The following is a 19,759-nucleotide window of genomic DNA, read 5'->3' as shown; positions in this document are numbered from 1 at the left end:
AATTCTAAACTTAATGTCATGTATTCCAATTCACAGGCATATAATACTGCCATGAACCTGCTGTTCATGCAATATGTTAAGGCCACCTTACTATATTTGAGTAAAAAATGACCAGTAAGCACCAGCAATCTTTAAAAGAGTTTGCTGTATGCTGCTGCCTTGCTGACCTGGAATTTTCGCACCCTGCAAGTCTCAGTCCTCATAATTTGCTAGAGTTCATCAGAGGATTTTATTTCGACAATTCAGAGTTTCATTCCAATTATACCCACATTTTAATTGCCTGGGAGCTCCCCCACCCCAAATTAAAAACAATATACAAACACATTTAACAATTGGGGACAGGAAGGAAGAAATGCTTTGTGGGCATAAGCCCAGACATCATCACAGGAGAAGGAAGGAAGAGCCAAGCCCTTCTTCTTCTTCTAACAAAGCAGCTGCAACTTGTGCAAGCTTAGGGTAGGCTTCATCGCGATGAAGCCACGACCTTGACTTGGAAGTCCTCCACCAGGTCCTCTTTCAGGTCACCTCCCTCTCCAACCTTAAAAAGTCTCTTCAGTCCCGATGCGAACAAACCACTCGGCGTCCCTGTCCTGCGTTAGGAAATAATAGTCCCTGAGATCCCACCTGCCGCAACATTGCTTCCGCCTTCTGCCACGTCACAAACAACTCCCCCAAGCAAAGCCGTCTATGTCATCAACGTGCGATGGATCCCAGGCTATGCGGTGGATGCCTCCAAGTCCAATGGAAAGCTGTCAAACGTTAACTGATATATATAGGGCAAACAGCATTCGTCTCTGTTTGCGATTAGCTGGAGGAGGTTTGTTCACGATTCCACGGCCATTCTGCAGAGTACAGAGACTGCAGTCCGTGTCCAGCAAACGACACTGCGCGGCAGTGGGAAACTGCTATGCAATGTTTACTTGCCATGTATTTACTTGCCAAAATCTACTTGCCAAAAATCGGGAGTTTTTTAAAACACCGCGGGACGCGGGACAAATTATTAAAAATTGGGACTGTCCCGCCAAAAGCAGGACGTCTGGTCACCTTATGATTACCAGCAAGATGCTAGATGTATTCAAGCAGAGTTCAAAGAGCCCACTAATGAGGATAGTTTTATTTGGATTTTTGTACTGAGTAGCACAAGGGAGTTGGACTCAGTGGTCCATGTGGCTTCTTTGATTGTATTTGATTTTGTAGGGTACTTTGAATTGTTCCTGCTTCAATGGAAAGTTCAGTTGGAGGAGCTTAAATGTGCTCACTAGTATAAGATTGTCTGTCTGTCTATCCATCTATTTATCTATCTATCTATCTATCTATCTATCTATCATCTATCTATCAGATTTGTGAATACTGACAGTTTTCAGTAGAATTTATATATACTTGCTTCAAGAGATAGTGAAGAACTATGTGCTCTACACTGTCTTCTGATGGGCCCTGAATGAACAGTTTTCTTCAAACAAATAACAATAATTTAAAAAAAATTAAACATTCCATTTTGTGGACCTCACTTAAAGAAGCAGCTGTCTTCTAGTTCAGAGATTTTTCAGACAGTGAGTAAAAATTGCAGAACTGTAATTTGAGGTGTGTGTATTATCAACCCCTGAAGAAACAATAGAAAAGGTTTCCTTAAATGTACGTGATATGCACAGTGTTTTTCGGAGGAGATACCAATTCATCTATTACAGTGGATACTTTCAACTTACTTTCAACTTTTTTGGCTGTCAGTTGAAGCCCCTTTCAAGAGGGGGGACTATTTTTTTTTATAAAGCAGTTGGGGATATCCATTGGGGAAAATAGAAATACTGGACAGAAAGTTTGTGGTGTGTGATTCAGTGATTTCCCTTTTGTACTATTGAAGGGTATTGCATATGATGTATTTTGTAAAAGTACACAAAGGACATTAGTAAATATTTTGTAATTAATTATATGAAGAAGAAAATTGAGACCAATAAATAAAGCACAGTGGACAAAATATAGGAAAGAGGAACTTTACAACTGTATGGAAGGAGAACTGCATAGTTAGTTTCTTCTGATCAGAGATTAATTTCTACAAAGAGATCCTGGAGGTGAAATCATACAGTCTGGTTTTTTCTTTTATTTCTCCTTAATTCTAAGTTGTTTCTCTCCTTGATTACTTTCAACCCACTGCTGCTTGTCCTGCCTTCAGGGGCTTTGGAACTCCCTTAGATATTGGAATACTGCTATCATGTCTTCTCCTAGCTCCCCAAAATAAAGTCCAGGTAGTTCTTGACTAACAATCATTTGTTTAGTGACCATTCAAAGTTATAATAGCATTGAAAAAGATGACATTGTGATCAAGGTGGCGCAGTGGTTAAATGCAGCACTGCAGGCTACTGCTAGATCAGCAGGTCAGCGGTTCAAATCTCACCGGCTCAGGGTTGACTCAGCCTTCCATCCTTCCGAGGTGGGTAAAATGAGGACCCAGATTGTTGGGGGCAATATGCTGACTCTCTGTAAACCGCTTAGAGAGGCCTGAAAGGCCTATGAAGCGGTATATAAGTCTACTGCTATTGCTATTGCTATTGCTATTTTTCACACTTATAGCCATTTCAGCATCCCCATGATCATGTAATCAAAATTCAGACGCTTGGCAATGGACTCCTATTGATGACGTTTGCAGTGTCCTGGAGTCATGTAATCATCTTTTGCGACCTTCTGACATTGGGAAGAGACATTCATTTAACAACTATGTTACTAACTTAACAACCACAGTGGTTCATTTAACAACTGTGTCAAGAAACGTCCTAAAATGTAGCAAAATTCACTTAACAACTTACCTCACTTAGCAACATAAAATTTGGGCTCAATTGTGGTAGTAAATCAAGGACTATCTGTAATTATGGTTTAGAAAAATACATTTATGTCTTCTCTGTTATTGACTAAATTGCCCTAGATAGCAAGGCTATTTTTACTACAGTGAAAGGTATCAATTTTGTCTTTAATCACAAAATGCCATGAGCGGTTTCTGGTTGATAAGATACACATTTAAAATATTGTTTTAGGAGAAGATGCTCTGCAGTTTAGCAAGCAAAGAACCTCCGACATAAGTAAGTGAAGCTATTGTCTCTGTGATTTGTCCTTTCTGGACATAACTTCTAATGTTTCTTGCTTTTATTTTAAATACCATTAAGATAAACCAAGAAATTGAGTCTTCATTCCTCCAACATGGGATGAAACCTTAAAAAGAAACTTGGGGGGGGGGGAAGAAGTACAGGACTCCATGAAAGAAATACCTAATCTTCATTAAAGAAGACATAAGCGAACAGTATATCTTGAGGCAGATATATTGCTAAATAATGGCTTAGGGTTACAAAAATGAGTTGCAGCAAGTTAACAAATTATGGTGGGAAACAACACCTTGAACCTTATTTGTTTACAGAAACACTTGACATAAGTCACATTTCCTTGAGATTGAACATAATGGCAAACATTCCTTTTTTCAATGCTGAGGATGGAAGCTTTTGGTCTCCTTCCTTTAAATGAAGAACAGGATGAGGAACACAAGAGTCCATGGCAGGAGTCAAAACACTATCCATTGACCAGAGTTAGAACAAAACTGATTTTGTATATAGTTAAACTGAACAATAGATTAACTTTATTTGATAAAGATTTCATTTGGGGGTTACAGTACTTAGCTAAAGGCTTTGGGGATGTGTTCCATGTTACCAAAGGGGACTCAAAGAAGCACTCAGGTCCAAGCATGTTGAAACCACAATCTGTCTATGATGAACACAAAATCTCCAAACTGCCAATTACTGGATTAAACCACAGAGTCATCTGTTGCAATTTCCCTCTCTCTTACAAACTGGACAGCACTAGATATACTATGAAACAGCAATTTATGCATGTCTTTTTCTGTACCCTTAAAATAGCCTCCTTTTTCCAGGGAAGATATCACTGAAGGATTACAACAAGCCAAATGTATGCTGATCTCCAGCTCCCGATAGTCTTTGAATGTTTCTTTTAATGCGCTCACCCCAGCTGTGTCCAAAAATGGAATAGAAGAGCAGTCGATGATGATTGTATGAAAGTCACCATCTTCTGGAACCAAGCATGGTGACATTTCTTTCTGTCCTAATTTATTATCCAGATGTTGTTGCCCTTTCCTCCTGGACTTTTTCCTTTTGGCAACTTCAAGTGCAGGATTCAGCCCTGTCCTGTTGTGGAGGCACTTTAGGAAGAAGTCCTTATTTGCATAATAAAGTGGTGCTTCAAAACGGAAGATTTTGATCTTCGGAACTGGGAGAAGGTCTTTATATTCTTCGTCATCTTCATAGAAGACACTGTTCCCGATTTGCCCTAACAAGGCGGCATGTGGGCACTGGGTGCGGCCGATAATGCTGAAGACTGAGAAAATAGCACCCACCAACAATCCCATTTCTGTGCTGATCAGAGCAGATGAGAGCATGGTAACACACCAAACCAAGGCATCTACTTTGTCCAGGCGGTAGCGTTGAGGAATATCTTTGAATTTTCTAAGGGCTCCTCTTAGACTCACTATTATGATGCAAGCCAAAACACATTTCTGTAGGTTGTAGAAGAGGGGAGCGAAGAATAGCAGCACAAGCAATACAACCACAGCACTCACAATGCTGGATACCTGGGTCTGGCACCCGGTGGACGTTTTGACCAGGGTCTTAGCTAGAGCTGCGCTGGTAGCGAAGCAGTGGAAGAAAGCTGGAATGATATTACAGAAGCCAATGGCAAACATTTCCTGATTGGCCTTGACAGTATAGGCATACTTCTTGGCAAACATTTCGGAGAGCGAAACGGTAAAAGCAAAGCCAACGATGGCGAGTGGGAGAGCATCGACAGCAACTCTTTGCATAAGGTGGAAGCTGGGCACTTTAGGTGGTATAAATCCAGTCGGAATTTCACCCGATACGCTGGACGCATAAACTTCTTTCAGTTTCCCATAATGGGACACCAGGGTGGCAATCACAATTACCACCAGCTCTGTGGGGAAAGGGATCCTGAGCTTGTGTTTGTACTTATCTCCTAGTTCCTTCGCAGTGACCAGTACGGCAATGCAGATAGCGCTGGTGATCACATCACATAGATTTGCTTGAGAAACATTCTGAAAAACGTTAGCCCAAGTGGTAATCAAGAGCCCATATCCCTGGGCGCGTGGGATTTTTATTCCAATGAGGTATTTAACTTGAGCTGTTAAAATAGTTAACGAAGCACCAGTGGCAAATCCATCCAGCACCGGTTCAGAAAGATACACGGATACAAACCCAAGGTGAAAAATTCCCATCAGGACCTGCAAGAAAAACCAGAGCAGGTTAACACTGCTTGGGATATTTAGCTGGAAGATGTTTCTACCAAAGGTGATATTCAGCAGGTTCTGACCAGTTCTGGAGAACTGGTAGCAGAATTTTTGAGTCATTCGGAGAACCGGTAAATACCACCTCTGACTGGCCCCACCCCCATTTATTCTCTGCCTCCCGAGTCCCAGCTGATCGGGAGGGAATGGGGATTTTGCAGTAAACTTCCCCTGGAGTGGGGAGGGAATGGAGATTTTACAGTATCCTTCCCCTGCCACGCCCAACAAGCCATACCACGCCCACCAAGTCAGGCCCACAGAACCGGTAGTAAAAAAATTTGAATCCCACCACTGGTTTCTACCTTTGAGGCATTTTAGAATGTCTTATTTTTCCCCAGTTTATCTCGGACCAAAGAAGAACACAATTTTACGGAAAATTAATAGCAAAAATAATAATAGAATTATCCAGACAATTATTAGTACAATAAGAGTATGCAAATGCAGAAGTGTTTTATCTGTGCATCACACTGTAGGAAGTAAAACCCACCCCTCTGCTAGAAAACTGAAATATTGGGGGAAATATTAAGAAGGCAGAATATTATATTTCTCTGGATGTGAAAAGGGAGAAACATGTTTTTGAAGACAAAGTAGCTCTCTGCAGCTTCCTGCCCCCCACTTTGTCAATGAGCCATTAAAGCCTGAGCTAGTCTACTCTACATAACAAAGATAGGATTAACCTTATACAGAAACACACCTCAAGGCACTTGGGAAAATTACATCAGCCAGCAAGACAACCAAACTTGGACTCAAAGTAACAGTCTACAGAGTTGCCCCTGCATGGCCCTATGGGAGTCTGACAACCAATCAGAATACAAGATCAAGATCAAACGGCAGAGAAGGCATAAAACCAGGAATTTTCAGCACCCTCTTTTCTTCACCCAACATCTTGAAGCATGTGGTCCCACTTTTCTGTTCAGGAGCTCAAACCATGTGGTCCTGTCCACCATTAAACCATCTTTCCAAGAAGTCTCCATGTTTCCAGTGTCTTTTTCCCACTTAGAACTGAACCCAGAAGGACATTTCTGCCAACACATTTGACATTTTTAAAGTAAGCCCACTCCCCAAATATCTGTCTTTACTCTTTTGGTAAATTATGTAAGTAGTTATTACTGTGCCTAACCCTTTTTTATCCCATGTTTCTTCAACTTCTGTAGTTTCTTCATGACTTGGCTTGATGTGTCACTGGAAAACAGTTATATGTATGTATGAAATTACACAGAAGTATCTCTAAGTCCAGTTGTAAGGTATTTTGCTAAGATCACATTTAGAAAACCTCAGAGTTTGCCCCTGGGGGGCAAAGTGAGAAATATGCAACCCTATTTCTCAATGTGAAACCTAGCTTTCAAAAGGTCACTAACAAATAGCCTAAAAAGATTAGTCTATTTGCAAAATAAGAGATAAGTGTTTTCCCATTCAAAAGAGAAAGACTTTAAGAATGATTTCAAACAGTGCATGTAGGAGAAAGAGGTACAAGAAATTCAATTTTAATTTCACTACAAATAGGTCTACGTTTGATATGGTATTGTTTCATATTACCCTAATTCCCTTTTTTCTGCTTTAAAAAAATCTTACTTATCAAAAATTCCTTTATCTTTGAGTGCCTTGTTATCTGTTTCTAGCCTAGCAGCTGGGAGAAGCTTTACATTTCCAAGTGTGGTTTTTAGATAAGTAAAATAATAAAGGAAACAGCCTATATATTTTTCCTCCTTAGCTTTTAAATTTTTTATTTAAATACATTGCATTTCTTTCTTTAAAGGATAACTTAATATTCCCTAGGTGTCAGACTCAGATAAGATAAAAACAGACATACAAAATAATTGCATGACAATAACATAAAGCAGATAAAGCAGCAGATTTTTTTTTTAAATTGTGCTTTCTCATGGTTAAGTTCTTAACATGTTTCTTTGTTTTGTGATGTGGTCTATTAATTGGATGTTTTAGGTTGAGTTGTTGTTACATATATAAACCAGTCAGAGTTGTTGAGGGATTTGATGGCTGAGAATTGAATTACATAAAAAAGTGAAACAAATTGTCCAAGTAATTTAATTTGAATCTTCACAGAAAGATCTACCAAGCCTTCTTTTAAAATCCCTTTAATTACAAGCATTCACTCTGTTACTCTGTTTATTTACTATTTATTTGTCTCACTGGGCTTATATCCATCTTTTTAAATGTATTAAAAGTTATACAAAACCAGTGGGATTCAGCCACTTCGCACCACTTTGGGAGAACCGGTTGTTAACTTTCTGAGCAGTTTGGTGAACTGGTTGTTGGAAGAATTCATTAGGGCAGAGAATTGAGTGTTAAATTATTTGAATCCCACCACTGTTCAAAATCCATTAAAAACTAACATAAACTAAAAAGGAGTAAAGAGAGAGCAAGAGGAAAAAAAGAAGCAAAAATGCAGAAAGAAAGAATAACAAAATATAGAAAGAAGCTCCCCTAATTTTCTTTGCAGCAAATAAAAGAGATACCAAATTATCTTAACTTACTTCTGTTTGATATTTGATTGCTTTTAATTGTTCTTATGGGGGTTCCCCTTGCTTCTGTGGGGAGGTCCCCCCTCTCCAGAATAAAATACTCTACAGAATATTAAAAGAGGCAGAATAATATATTTCCCCTAAAGGAAAAGAGGAGAAAAATCTGCAGTAAGAAAACAGCCTCAAGCAGTAGCCTGAAGAGGTTAGGCTTTGTGAATGGATATTTTGTATCCATTCATAAAGCCAGGTCACTCTACTCATAAATAAAAGGCAAGTCAACAGTTCTGAATAAATAGCACAATAGGCAAGGATCCGAAACTCACAGGATTAACGCAGACAAACGAAACACCTAGGACAGTGATGGCGAACCTATGGCATGCGTGCCGACAGGTGGCACGTGGAGCCATTTGTCAGGGCACACGAGGCGTTGTCCTGTCAGTTGGCCAGTGCACATGTACGGGCTGGCCAGCTGAGTTCACCCTTTTTTAAAGCCATTTTTCACCCTACCCAGGCTCCAGAGGCTTTATAGGAGCCTGGGGAGGGCGAAAAAAGCCTCCCCCTCCCCAGAGGCCCTCCAGAGACTTCAGGAGCTTCCCTGAAGCCTCTGGAACGCAAAAAAACAGCCCTACAGGCAAACCGGAAGTTCGGGAACAGACTTCCGCTTTTCTCGGAGGATCGTTTTGACTGCTCTGGAGGCTTCAGGGAAGCTTCCTGAAGGTCCCTGAAGCCTCCAGGGGGGGGGAGGCTGTTTTCGCCCTCCCCAGGCTCCTATAAAGCCTTTGAAGCCTGGGGAGGGTGAAAAAAGCATGCAAAAAATGGGGGGGAGCGCCTGTAGTACATGCATGCACACTAGGGGGAAGCACATTGCATTATGGATGCGGCATGCCCACACACGACCCCCCCCTGCGCTCCCCCCACTTATGGCACGCGAGCCAAAAAAGGTTCGCCTTCGCTGACCTAAGATTTGCATTTCCCCTTTTGCCTGTAGAGTCAGTCATGACCCCATAGCAATCTGGCAACATCCATTAAAATATTGAAGGGAAGGAACAGGCCTGTCAATCACAAAGCCCCCCAAATTGTACAAAAGCCCATCCACTCTCAACCCCAATTTGTCAGCCACTCGAGAAACATGCTGTTGTCACTGTTGTTTCTGGTTACCAAATAAATGGAGACCTCCTTTCCAAGTGCAGCCTGCTTCCAATTCATTTCTCCTACATCTTTCTCCCAGCTTGGAATAAGAACCGGAACAGATTTTACTTCTAAATAAGAAATATTTTCCTCTTAAGATGAACCACACTTTAAGTTTACATTTGCAAATCTATATGGGTTGAGTAATGGTAGGGAAAGACCATACCTGATAAACTCCAGCCATGAAGGTCAGTGCTGTAGCTACTCCAATAGCATAGCATTCTTTCCCACATTCATTGTTTGTCAAATTGTAGACCGTGAAGTTCAAATGGGCCTGGTCACCAACATCTTGTGGGTCATCATTCAGGTTGAATCCTGCCAGCAGCAATTCTCGATCCACAACCTGTCCAACCATTAAGCTTAATAAACTGAAAATGCCCACAGACACGTGTCTGGAGGTGCCCATGAGAAAATAGATGATGTTGGCAAAGAACGAAGTGTAAAGACTATAAATTGGCTTCAAGCCAGCCAACAAAGAATAGGCGATTGCTTGAGGAACTAAAATGATCCCAATGATCAATCCCGACATAACATCTCCCCAGATGTATTCTTTGCAGTTGTATTTGGGAAGCCATTGTAAAACAGGGAAGAAATCCAGAATGGCCTTTTTCGTTGTTTTTATGCTGCAGGAACATTTTTTTCTTAGCTGATTTTTGATAACTGCTATTTTGCTCCCTTTTTCGGGAATCTTTCTTTCCATGTAAAACTGGAGAAGAGATCCATTTTCTGTCATGACTGTTTCCATTTCTTCTTTCATTCTGGACCAGCTTTAATCAGTTCCTGTGATTTAAAAAGATTACTGCTTGAAAATCATTAAAGACTCTTGCAACTTTCTTATTAATGGGACAAGCAAACCAATGCATTATTTGAATATTCATTATTATTTTTATTCAACATGTTTCCTAATCAAACTGATTCTGGGTCAGTCGAACCAACTTTAAAATATTAAGTTTACTATAATAGAAATAGCAAGAAAAAAAATCTGTTTTGTTTTTTATGCTGGTCATAAATACATATTACATTATCTGATTTAAAAAACCATTATGCACAATAGAAACTCAGACAAGAAACTACTTGCACAGCTTTGAAGCAATATAGGCAGTCCTCAAATTGGGACTGGACCACAATTGGGACTGGAACTTCTGCTATTAAGTGATGCAGCTGTTAAGTGAATCACGCGGTTGTTAAGCAAATCACAATTCCTCCATTTCTTTTTGGAAGCCACCTGGGAAAGCCACAAATTGTGATTTTTGTCAATGATTGCCAGTTTTATTATAAAAAAGTAATACTCAGTGAAAGACAGGATGTATATCTGCTAAGAGACAATAAATTGCTTAGTGACCAGTTGCTTAATGGCAATTTGAAGTTACACGGAGCCCCCAAAAATATGTACAACTCATCCTTAAAGCTGTGACTGAAACAACCTCTTCCATGGTTACATGATCCCAATTTGAGCACTTGGCAACTGGCTCACAGTATGGGCATGGATTGTTAAGCAGCTAATTAAAAATCTCATTGCATCTACCAGAAGATTAGTGCACCAAATAACTAGTTTTTAGGTCCACCTTTAATATGCTCATCTCCATACAGGGATAATATTTATTCCGGATATTTTTGCTCAGCCTTATCAGACCCCCACGGTATTTATAATTCTGCATTAAAATCAGAATGGAAGCACAGATGGGGGGGGAAAACTATTGGGATGGTTTTGTAAGCTCTTAATATTCCCCAGGTTTAAATGAGCTGAACACCGATAGTTGAGGAAAATAGGAAGTAAGAGCATTTTGCAGTACACAGTGCCATAATTAATAACATTAACTCTTAGCTGATAAAGATCAAATAATAAAATAGTAGTATGCATGGAACTCCTCTTCTACTTTGAAAGAACCATGAAACCACATCCTTAATAGCAAGTTTATTGAAATTTAAGGCTGGATTAAATTATGATAAAGATTGCTTACACCATTGGTTCTCAACTTTTTCTTCTTTTGTGGTCATGGACGATGTCCATGGACATCTAAGATTTAACTCAAGAGTCTTCATGGACGTCCCCTGTGACGACAACCCCCCTCCCCCCAGGTGGTCCACAGGTTGAGAAACTCGGGCTTATACTATAAACAGTACATATTTATAAATTAACAGAAATACTATGCAAGTCTTCTAACTTTGTATGGCCCACCATAAAGAAAGAGTATCTAAAATTCTTGCTGGGCAAAAATGGAGGAAAGTCTTTATTGAACAGAAAACTACAGCAATTATCCTGAGAAAATATCACTTATTTTTAAGGATTCTCTTGAAGTTTATTCAAAGAGAACTGAGCTGCACATCCTGTAAAACACCAAATGTAAATAGCCATAGGTGTATAAATTCTTATACCGCGTTAAAAAAACTTACTACTTCTGATTAAAAAACATCAATTCCTTGTTCTAATGAATCTGCTGCTGCATTTGCATGTGGTTCCTTCATCTGTGAAATGGGGGGAGGAGGGGAGAAGCTTTATTCTTACTTGTCTTGTTCTGCAGTGTTAGGTATGATAATGATGAGCCCTCTTGAATCTCACTGCCTTTCTGGTCAACTGCATCGGAGCAAGTCAGCACTAAAGACTGTAGACGATACCTTTTAATACATGTAGGCGGTAACGCAAACAAGCAATAGTCAGAGCTAGGTAAAGATTGAAGAGCATGAAGGAAGGATTACAAAGTGCAGTCTGAAGCTTCCTCATGATTCACCTTGACTTTTCTCCAAATCTTCTAAATTGTTCAGGTTTAATGGTAAATATTAAACAAGCAATACCCCTTTAGACTTTGTAATAATTGGTCCAGTCCCCTTCACCCCCGATAGTTTTCTAACTGGAAGAAGTTAATTAAAGAGAAAAGCCAGTAATTTTGTTCTCTCTCTTTTTTTTAAAACCACTTGTGCTTATTTTTATATGATGCACGTAGGTGGCTTAATCTATTGGAGAATCAGCAAAACAATTCTGAAGTATTTAGATTGCAAGGATTAAATTCGTTTTAACATCAATAATTGAAACAAGATTACCTTCTAAGATACAGCTTCAGTTATTTTAAATAGAAAATTCAAACATCCATAATAGTAATATATGTTACTTATGTATTTTGTGTTGTTATAGTTTGTAGTATTCTATTTATGTAGTTTTATATTTTAACATTGTAAGCCAGGGATATCAAACTGGATTTCATTGAGGGCTGCATTAGGGTTGTATTTGATCTTGTGGGACTGGGATGGGCGTGACCAGCTCGATATCACTTGTGTTGGGGGCGCCTGTGGTGGCCCGAGCGTTCTGCCAGAGAAATCAACCTCCCAAGCTCCATTTTCAGCTGTTTCCAGCAAAGGACTGGCCCCACTGTCTGGTTGCCTTATGATAGAACATGTAAGAAAATTGCAGAAATTTAAACTACCTATCGTAGGTAATAATTTCAGGCAGCAATCAGAACTAATGATGTGAGGGAAAGTGTAATTACATTGATGTGAGGATATCTGATACTTTTCTTGATGCCGGAATCAGTCAAATATTGGGGTTAATCAGCCTTATATTTGTCATTTTGATTACTCTCAAAAAACTAAATAAACAGTGAAATATTAGCTGTTTTCAAGCAAATAGTCATGCCCATTGTTTGAATATATTAGTTATCTAGATTCTTATACCTTTATATGTCCGTTAAAGTGGCTAAATATATGTCTGGAAATTTTTGCTTATTTTAATATTACCTTTACAAAATCATCACCCTTTGTGGATGCCATTTTAGTACATAACTAACAACTAGAATGTGAGTGAATTAATAACTATTTATTCTTTGCAAGGCTGTGTTGTCATATTTACTATCAAGTTACCAGCAAGTATGGGAATTTATGTGAGTTGTAACTGTATTCCTCTGAAGGACACCAGTTTGTGGGAAGCACTTGTTATTTGTTGGACTTGGCAAATAACAGATTTAGTTGGGTGAGAATTCCTACTGGTAAAGTAAGGTTCTTTAAAATTTGGTATTGTATTGTTTTATAGTAATGTTTTAATTTAAAGAGCTTTGTAAAATTTTGTACACAAAATGGTAGTACCAAGATGAGACAAACTGAAATGAAAAGATATTGTGAAAGCCATACCAATGCAAATATATTTAGGGAAGACAAAAATGACAATATTTTGGTCTTTTGGAATAATTGAAGGAAAACAAAGTTACAGACTGATTAAATACAGTAATAAATATTTATATACCTTTTGTTAATTTTTTGCCTTATCACTGCAGATAGGTGAAAACCCAACTAAACACCTCAGCTATTTAAATAAATGCTTAACATACTACTTAACAGCTAGAGTTCTAGATAGATGTAGCTGAACCTTTTACATTTCCTAGTTGATGTTTCTTCTGTATAATCATCTTCTTGTGAAAGTATGCAAATCATGACTTCTACAATGGTTAATAACCTCTTTACTACCAGTGATCATAGAAAGTGTTTGTATTTTGTATTTTCTTCTGTGGAACATATTGGATCTGTGCACATGTGTCTCATGTTACATCTATGTGTGTTTATGTCTGCGTGCTCTGTTTTGAGTCACATGACCAGGAGGAAGGGGAGAAGGCTTAGAACAGAACAGTCGAGAACCTTCTGATCTGATGCCCAAACATTTCTCTTATAGCCATGTTGGCGAACCTATGGCATGTGTGTCACAGGTGGCACGCAGAGCCCTCTCTGCGGACATCGAGCTGTTGCCCCGGCTCCACTGTGCATGCATGCATGCACCTCCAGCCAGCCAGCCGATTTTCGGGTCTCTGCCATGCATGCACAGGGGTGAGGTGCCTGCGGGAGATGTGCGCACATGCAGGGGGGAGTGGTGTGGGGCACATGTGAGGGGGTCACGTGCATGCACAGGGTTGTGCACTCATGCACCTTGGTGTGTGTGTCACATGGGCATTGCATTATGGGTGCACACACACGCTTTCGACACACGATGACAAAAAAGTTAGCTATCACTGTCCTATAGGGATAAATCCTGGTATGTTTTTCTCTCCAGTTCCTGACCAGGTCCTTTCCATTTTCAAATTCTTTTGCTGATTTAAATATTAGTTCAGAAAATATGGGTGTATAAACTTCAGATTGAGAACTACCGTATAAGACGCACCAAGATTTTGAAGAGGCAAATTTTAAAAAAAGTTTTCCACTCTGCAGACTTCCCAAAAATGGCTCATTTTTCACAAAAAGGGGGCCGCTTTTTGTCAAAAAAAAGGGCATGCATAGCCTTTAGGAGGCTTATTGAGTGCTTCTGGGGGCTGCTGGGGCCAAAACGAGCAAAAAAATGCCCCGTTTTTTGCTCATCTTAGCCCTCCCCAGCCCCTAGGAGCACTCTGGAAGCCTCCCAAAGGCTATGCATGGCCATTTTTGCAAAGGGGGAGGGGTTTTGGGAGGCAGAAAAATGCTGTATTCAGTGTTTAAGATGCACCCAGATTTTCACCCTCTTTTTTTGAGAGAAAAAGGTGAGTCTTATACTTATGTTCTTCTAAAGGGGCACTATTAGGATTATAACTTCCAGTGACTTCCACTTCCATGGCCAATAAGAGAATGCCAGTTCCACTCTAGAACATAAAGGTGGCATCACTTTAGAGAGAACTGCTTGCTAAAAGATAGTTCTGGGTTCGAATTTAGGCCAGGTCTTCCACAGAACAAGCAAGTTGCTTGAGGCAGAGATGGAGTTTATTCGACAGCCTGATCCAAAGGAACAGCAATTGAAGATTGCAGCAGAATTACAGCTGTCAAGTGATTACTTTTATACTTTTTCCTTGTTCCTCTCAGAAACAAAGCCTGCCCACTAGGAATTAAAGGCAGTCTTTGACTTACAACAGTTCACTTAGTGACCATTCAAAGTTAGAATGGCACTGAAAAATGTGACATGAGTGTTTTTCACACTTACGATTGCTGCAGCATCCCCCTGATCCTGTGATCAAAATTCAGACCTGCTTGGCAACTGATTCATATTTATGATGGTTGCAGTGTCCTGGAGGCATGTGATCCCCCTTTTGCAACCTTCTGACAAGCCAAGTTGGTGGAAAAGCCAGATTCACTTAACAACCAGCTTATTAATCCAACAACTGCAGTAATGCACTTAACAACTGTGGCAAGAAAGGTCATAAAATGGGGCAAAAACTTTCTCAACAACTGCCTTGCTTAGCCACAGAAATTTTGGGCTCAACTGGTTTTTAAGTCGAGGACTACCTATATTGGAAACTATAGTTAGCTGCATGGCCAAAAGGAGGTGCTAGATATTTAGGCTCCCTGAGCTTGTGGCATTTGTCTGTTCATTTACCATATCAGCTGGTAAGTAGTATTGCAATTGGAGGTTGCAATCACACAGAGGAAGGGATGTTTTTCGTTTATCCTGAAAGGAATGCTTACTTGAATGGGCTACCACCTTTGGCCAGTCTCCGTCTCTTTGCCAAGTTTGTTATCTTTTGTTTTAATGTAATTTCTCACGTTTTGCCCCCGAAATAACTGAAAATGTGAGGAAGGAGGGAAGATTGAACGGCAGGGCAGGTTTGACTTCCTACATGCCAATAGTACATTCCTTTGCTCTAAGCTCAGAACAACAGAGTTGGAAGGAACCGTGGACATCTTCTAGTCGAACCCGCACTCAAGCAGATACCCTATACCACTTCAGACAAATGGTTGTCCAATCTCTTCTTTAAAATGTTCATTGTTGGAGCATTTACAACTTCTGGAGACTGGTTGTTCCACTGATTAATTGTTCTAACTGTCAGGAAAATTCTCCTTAGTTCTAGGTTGCTTCTTTTTTTTATTACTTTCCATCCATTGCTTCTTGATCTGGCCTCAGGTGCTTTGGAGAATAGCTTGACTCCCTCTTCTTTGTGGCAGCCCCTGAGATATTGGAACACTGCTTTCATGTCACCCCTAGTCCTTCTTCTCAAGCAAAAGCATTATTGTTTTGATTTTCAAGAGCCACCTACAGTTCTCATGGTTAAACTCTCATAGATAATAACTTGCTAGCTGTTAAGGGGTCTGTTATCCAACAGCATATCTTTTGCTACTTCCTATATATTGTGTTTCCTTCCAGAGAACTTGATCAAAGTCATAAGTTCCCAGTTATCATCTGTAAGCACCAATTATCCTCTGTAAGCCTGCATAGCTGCTTCTTCAGGGCACAGACATTCATTGTGCCTCCCCCAGCCCTTTGCTAAGGGAAGAGCACTTAAGAGGTGTCTTACCAAGTAATCTCAAACACTGGAGCCCTCAAAGAAGGCTATGAAAAATGTAATCAGAGTGTGGCGTTGATAGAGTGGACCATGCTATCACTCATCTGCATATGAGATGAAAAGGATAGGAAGACCACTTGGATGAGCTCAAGCTGGCATCAGAGTTCCAGAATGTGATCAAGGAGGAGGATGACGGAAGGTCACTTGGGAAGCCTAGAACATCTCAAGATACCTTCTGTGGATCCATAGAGGGAGATCAGTTTGAATGTGTTAAAATATTAGAATGTCCACTACAAGCAAAATAAATTTGTGAGTCTAGACCTGGCGATGTTTTTTTCTTCTAGTAAACAGATCCACCTTACCCTCTGTTCTGTCTACAACATCAAAATTAGGAACTTAAGACATGCCACTTATAAGACATTCTTGGGGGTTGAGGATCAATCTCTTCTAGTGTTGCCTAACCAGAAAAAAAGAACAATTCTGCTAGGAATAAAACAACCCTATGAAGCACTTTTGGCAAGATGCAATCTGTGGATTGCTGTTTCTTGGCTATGTTATGTAAACTATGCCAAATAGTTTGTTCCGCCATGGCTAATGTAAATTGTAGCTATATAAAACCCAGATTCTGCCATTTTTCCACTGCTACTGCAGAATCTTACTAAATAAAGGAGGCAAGGGATGGGCTTAGTTTGCTTTACAAATAGTGCTATGTGAGACAAGAAATGTAAACCTGGAGCAATACAAATAATGGTTTACATTAAAAAAGGGCAACACACCTCGCATCCTAAATAATTAAAATCCCACTTTCACAGTCCAAATTCTTCAACTCATCTTAGTGTCATATCAAGAAATTTCTCATAACTTACATTTTGCAAAAGGTAGTCTTGGGTGAAACTGCAATGGAATCTTTTATAACAAGAAAGCCATTTTTGAACAAAATAATAATCAAGAAATCTACTTTGCCTTTTCCATTTCCATGATAGAAAATGCATCTATTCATAGAATGGTTCCTTTCATTACCATAAAAAATCTTTTGCAGCAAAATATCCAAAACTACTTCTGGCTATAGTTTTTGAGTCAGTTTGTTGATTAATGAATTTATATTGCTTTATCCCTTAAAAAGTTACTCTTATGTACCATATGACCTCTTGTTGCTGGAATTTAGAACTTTGGTGCCACTTCCAACATTGTATTGCACCCAAATAACATTTAACCTGACAATGGTTAGTTTTTAATTTGTGAAACCATTATTTTATCATTGATTTTTAACCAAGAATAGGGTTGAGTCACTGGTTCAGATTTTAATAAAGTAATAATGTAATACCTTCCTAACTAAGAACAAAATAATGTTGTTTTTCCACCGTAGGCTAATCATTAAAGATTAATTCCTGCATTTTTTTCTCACTACCTAGGGACTTTCTTTCTTTAGACCAATGGATATAATTGCAAAGAAAATTTTAACACTTCCATTTCTGGTGGAAGTTGGCTGCCTAATACCTGTTGTGTTATAACTGAACAGCATAAGCATTCAGTCCAGGCATTTGAGTATTCATTCCTGTGCTAGGAAGAAGTATTTTAAAAAGCAGAGCTATCGAATACTTACTTGTATTTCATATTTAAAGCAGAATTTACTAGGTTTGTTTATGTGTTATCTTTATAGAGTGCCGTATTCAAACTGACTCACTGTGGTTTATAGTCCAGTAAGAAAGAGAGATGCAATAAAACTGTAATTAACGCATTAGTAAAAACAACAAAAATAATCATCAAAAGATAACTCTGCTGCCACTTTTCAGCTTTTATAGCCTGAGGTTGAATTCAGAAAGGTATCAACAAGAACGACAGCATGGATATATTCATTTCAAGCTTGTTTACTGATTAAAAACCTTATTGAGACAATTCTGTTTTGCTTCGATTCTGCTGCTGTTGTTTTTCCTCCCTAGAATGCCAGAATGAATAATATTCAGTGACAGTAAAAATACTGAAGGTTAATTTAGAAACATACCTCCATTAGGCAGGCAGCTGTAAGGCTCTTGATTTTCATGTCTCTTCTTTTCCCTCCCTCTCGCTCTGTCCCCGTTGCTGAGGAAAGCATGGAGAATTAGCTTGCCGAGCTAGGCTGGCTGAGAAACAGGAAATGGCAGGCTGCATCTTTTTGATCAGATAGAAAGCTCTCTTTGTCCACTCTCAGTTCTGAGTCCTTATGTGTGCCTTGCTTATTCATAGGCATTTTGCAGAGGCTGTTTGCAGAATTATTTTGACTTTCAGTGCTGAGAAATCCGTTGGAGGAAGGAGAAAGAACAGCGAAGATACACAGAGCTTCCTTCTACTGCTTGAAATGAAATGTGGAGGTCAGACTCGCTATTCTTAAACATTGCAGTTGGAAGTTATTTCCTTAGGGACTAGCTTTTGAAGTGCCTCCTGCTCCTTTTGCTTTCAAATTAAATATCAGACTTGATGTTGGAGTGGGATTGGATTAAAATTCTAGGCTGTTTAGGATAGTAATACAGTTGGAGCAAAAAATATATATCCCTGTACTGTTTTACTCCTTACTCCTCAGACTTCTTCCTCTTCCACCTTTTCCAAAACCTGAGACTTGATTTTACCTAAGGCACCTTCTGATTCCACAAAAGATTAAGCAGGAAAGACAGAAAGCATAGAGTAAAATCAGAGGAGTGATTTTGAAGAATCAAAGTTTAGCCTGCCAGCATCTGGAATTTATGTTTTTCAGTACACAGTACAAAGTTTTCTAATTAGACTGATAAAAGCTGGCTGGAACATTAAAGTCTTGCTATTGCTTACTGTAATAATGTTTGAGGGGGCTTGCACATTCAGCCAGCAGCCAGCTTCAGGTTGGTTGGACTGTTTATCTTTCTTTATGGAACTGTCCTTGGTCCTGGAGAGCTTGGCCCAACCAAATACAAGATAAAAGTCTCCTTAGAAGCTCAAGACTACCACCACTTCTTCCTCCTCCTCCTCCTCCTCCTCCTCCTCCTCCTCCTCCTCCTCCTCCTCCTCCCATGTATATCACTGTTATATAACTTGGAGGTTTCTTTAATGTACAAAGGAATTGTCATCTGTCCAGAACAGCTTGAGTTCTATTATAAACGAGCTGTGTCATGTGTGAACCAGTTCCATGTGTATATTTCAAATATACTGTATGATGATAATTTAATCTGATCCAAACTTAGATTCTGCTAATCATGATTAACTCACACTACTGATTTCAGCGGTTTATTTCAATCATGATTGAGTGAGGGTCCAGCTCATTAGTGCTCATATATCTGGAGAACAATGTGTCTTTAGCCACATCCATATACAGATTTTAAATATTTGGTTGGTTATTTTTTGGGATAAAGATGGTAATGAATTTTTTTTCACAGTATATTACCTGTGTTACTATGTAGTCTGAAGGTATGTTTTAACATTTCTGCAATATAGTACATTTACTTTGTCATCTGCATGTCACAAAGATGAATTCAACTGATACAAATTGCAATATTTGTTTGCATATGTTTAATGCTGTT

General features: G+C 39.3%; 2 protein-coding genes across 4 annotated transcripts in view; one reads left to right on the top strand and one right to left on the bottom strand.

Moving 5' to 3' along the window:
* The window catches only part of IDUA (alpha-L-iduronidase), a 67,719-nt gene that overhangs the window by 8,588 nt on the left and 39,372 nt on the right, over window positions 1–19,759 (top strand). Inside the window, exon 1 of one of the 2 annotated variants that reach the window (XM_087716274.1) lies at window positions 18,477–18,583. The exons of the other annotated variant lie outside the window; for it this stretch is intronic. Within the exon in view, the coding sequence (XP_087572400.1) occupies window positions 18,576–18,583 (8 nt within the window). The 5' untranslated portion in view covers window positions 18,477–18,575. Of the gene's footprint in view, window positions 1–18,476; window positions 18,584–19,759 lie in introns of those variants that run through there. 2 annotated transcript variants of the gene reach the window in all.
* Window positions 3,594–18,320, bottom strand: SLC26A1 (solute carrier family 26 member 1). 2 transcript variants are annotated; one of them, XM_014067667.2, is made up of 3 exons: window positions 18,238–18,320; window positions 9,182–9,795; window positions 3,594–5,284 (listed from the first exon to the last, which is right to left on the bottom strand). In XM_014067667.2, exons 2-3 carry the CDS (start codon window positions 9,770–9,772, stop codon window positions 3,782–3,784), a joined length of 2,094 nt encoding a protein of 697 aa, XP_013923142.2. In that variant the 5' UTR covers window positions 9,773–9,795; window positions 18,238–18,320; the 3' UTR covers window positions 3,594–3,781. The 2 variants fall into 2 exon arrangements, with proteins under 2 accessions (XP_013923142.2, XP_087572398.1); XM_087716272.1 differs by lacking the exon at window positions 18,238–18,320 and adding an exon at window positions 11,522–13,655.

This window comes from Thamnophis sirtalis, unplaced genomic scaffold, assembly GCF_051295495.1.
Source record: "Thamnophis sirtalis isolate CommonGarterSnake01/CBP01778 unplaced genomic scaffold, rThaSir2_p1.2 scaffold_5, whole genome shotgun sequence".
Lineage (NCBI taxonomy): Eukaryota > Metazoa > Chordata > Lepidosauria > Squamata > Natricidae > Thamnophis > Thamnophis sirtalis.
Note: the sequence above shows the minus strand (reverse complement) of the source record. Positions and strands in the feature narration are given on the sequence as shown.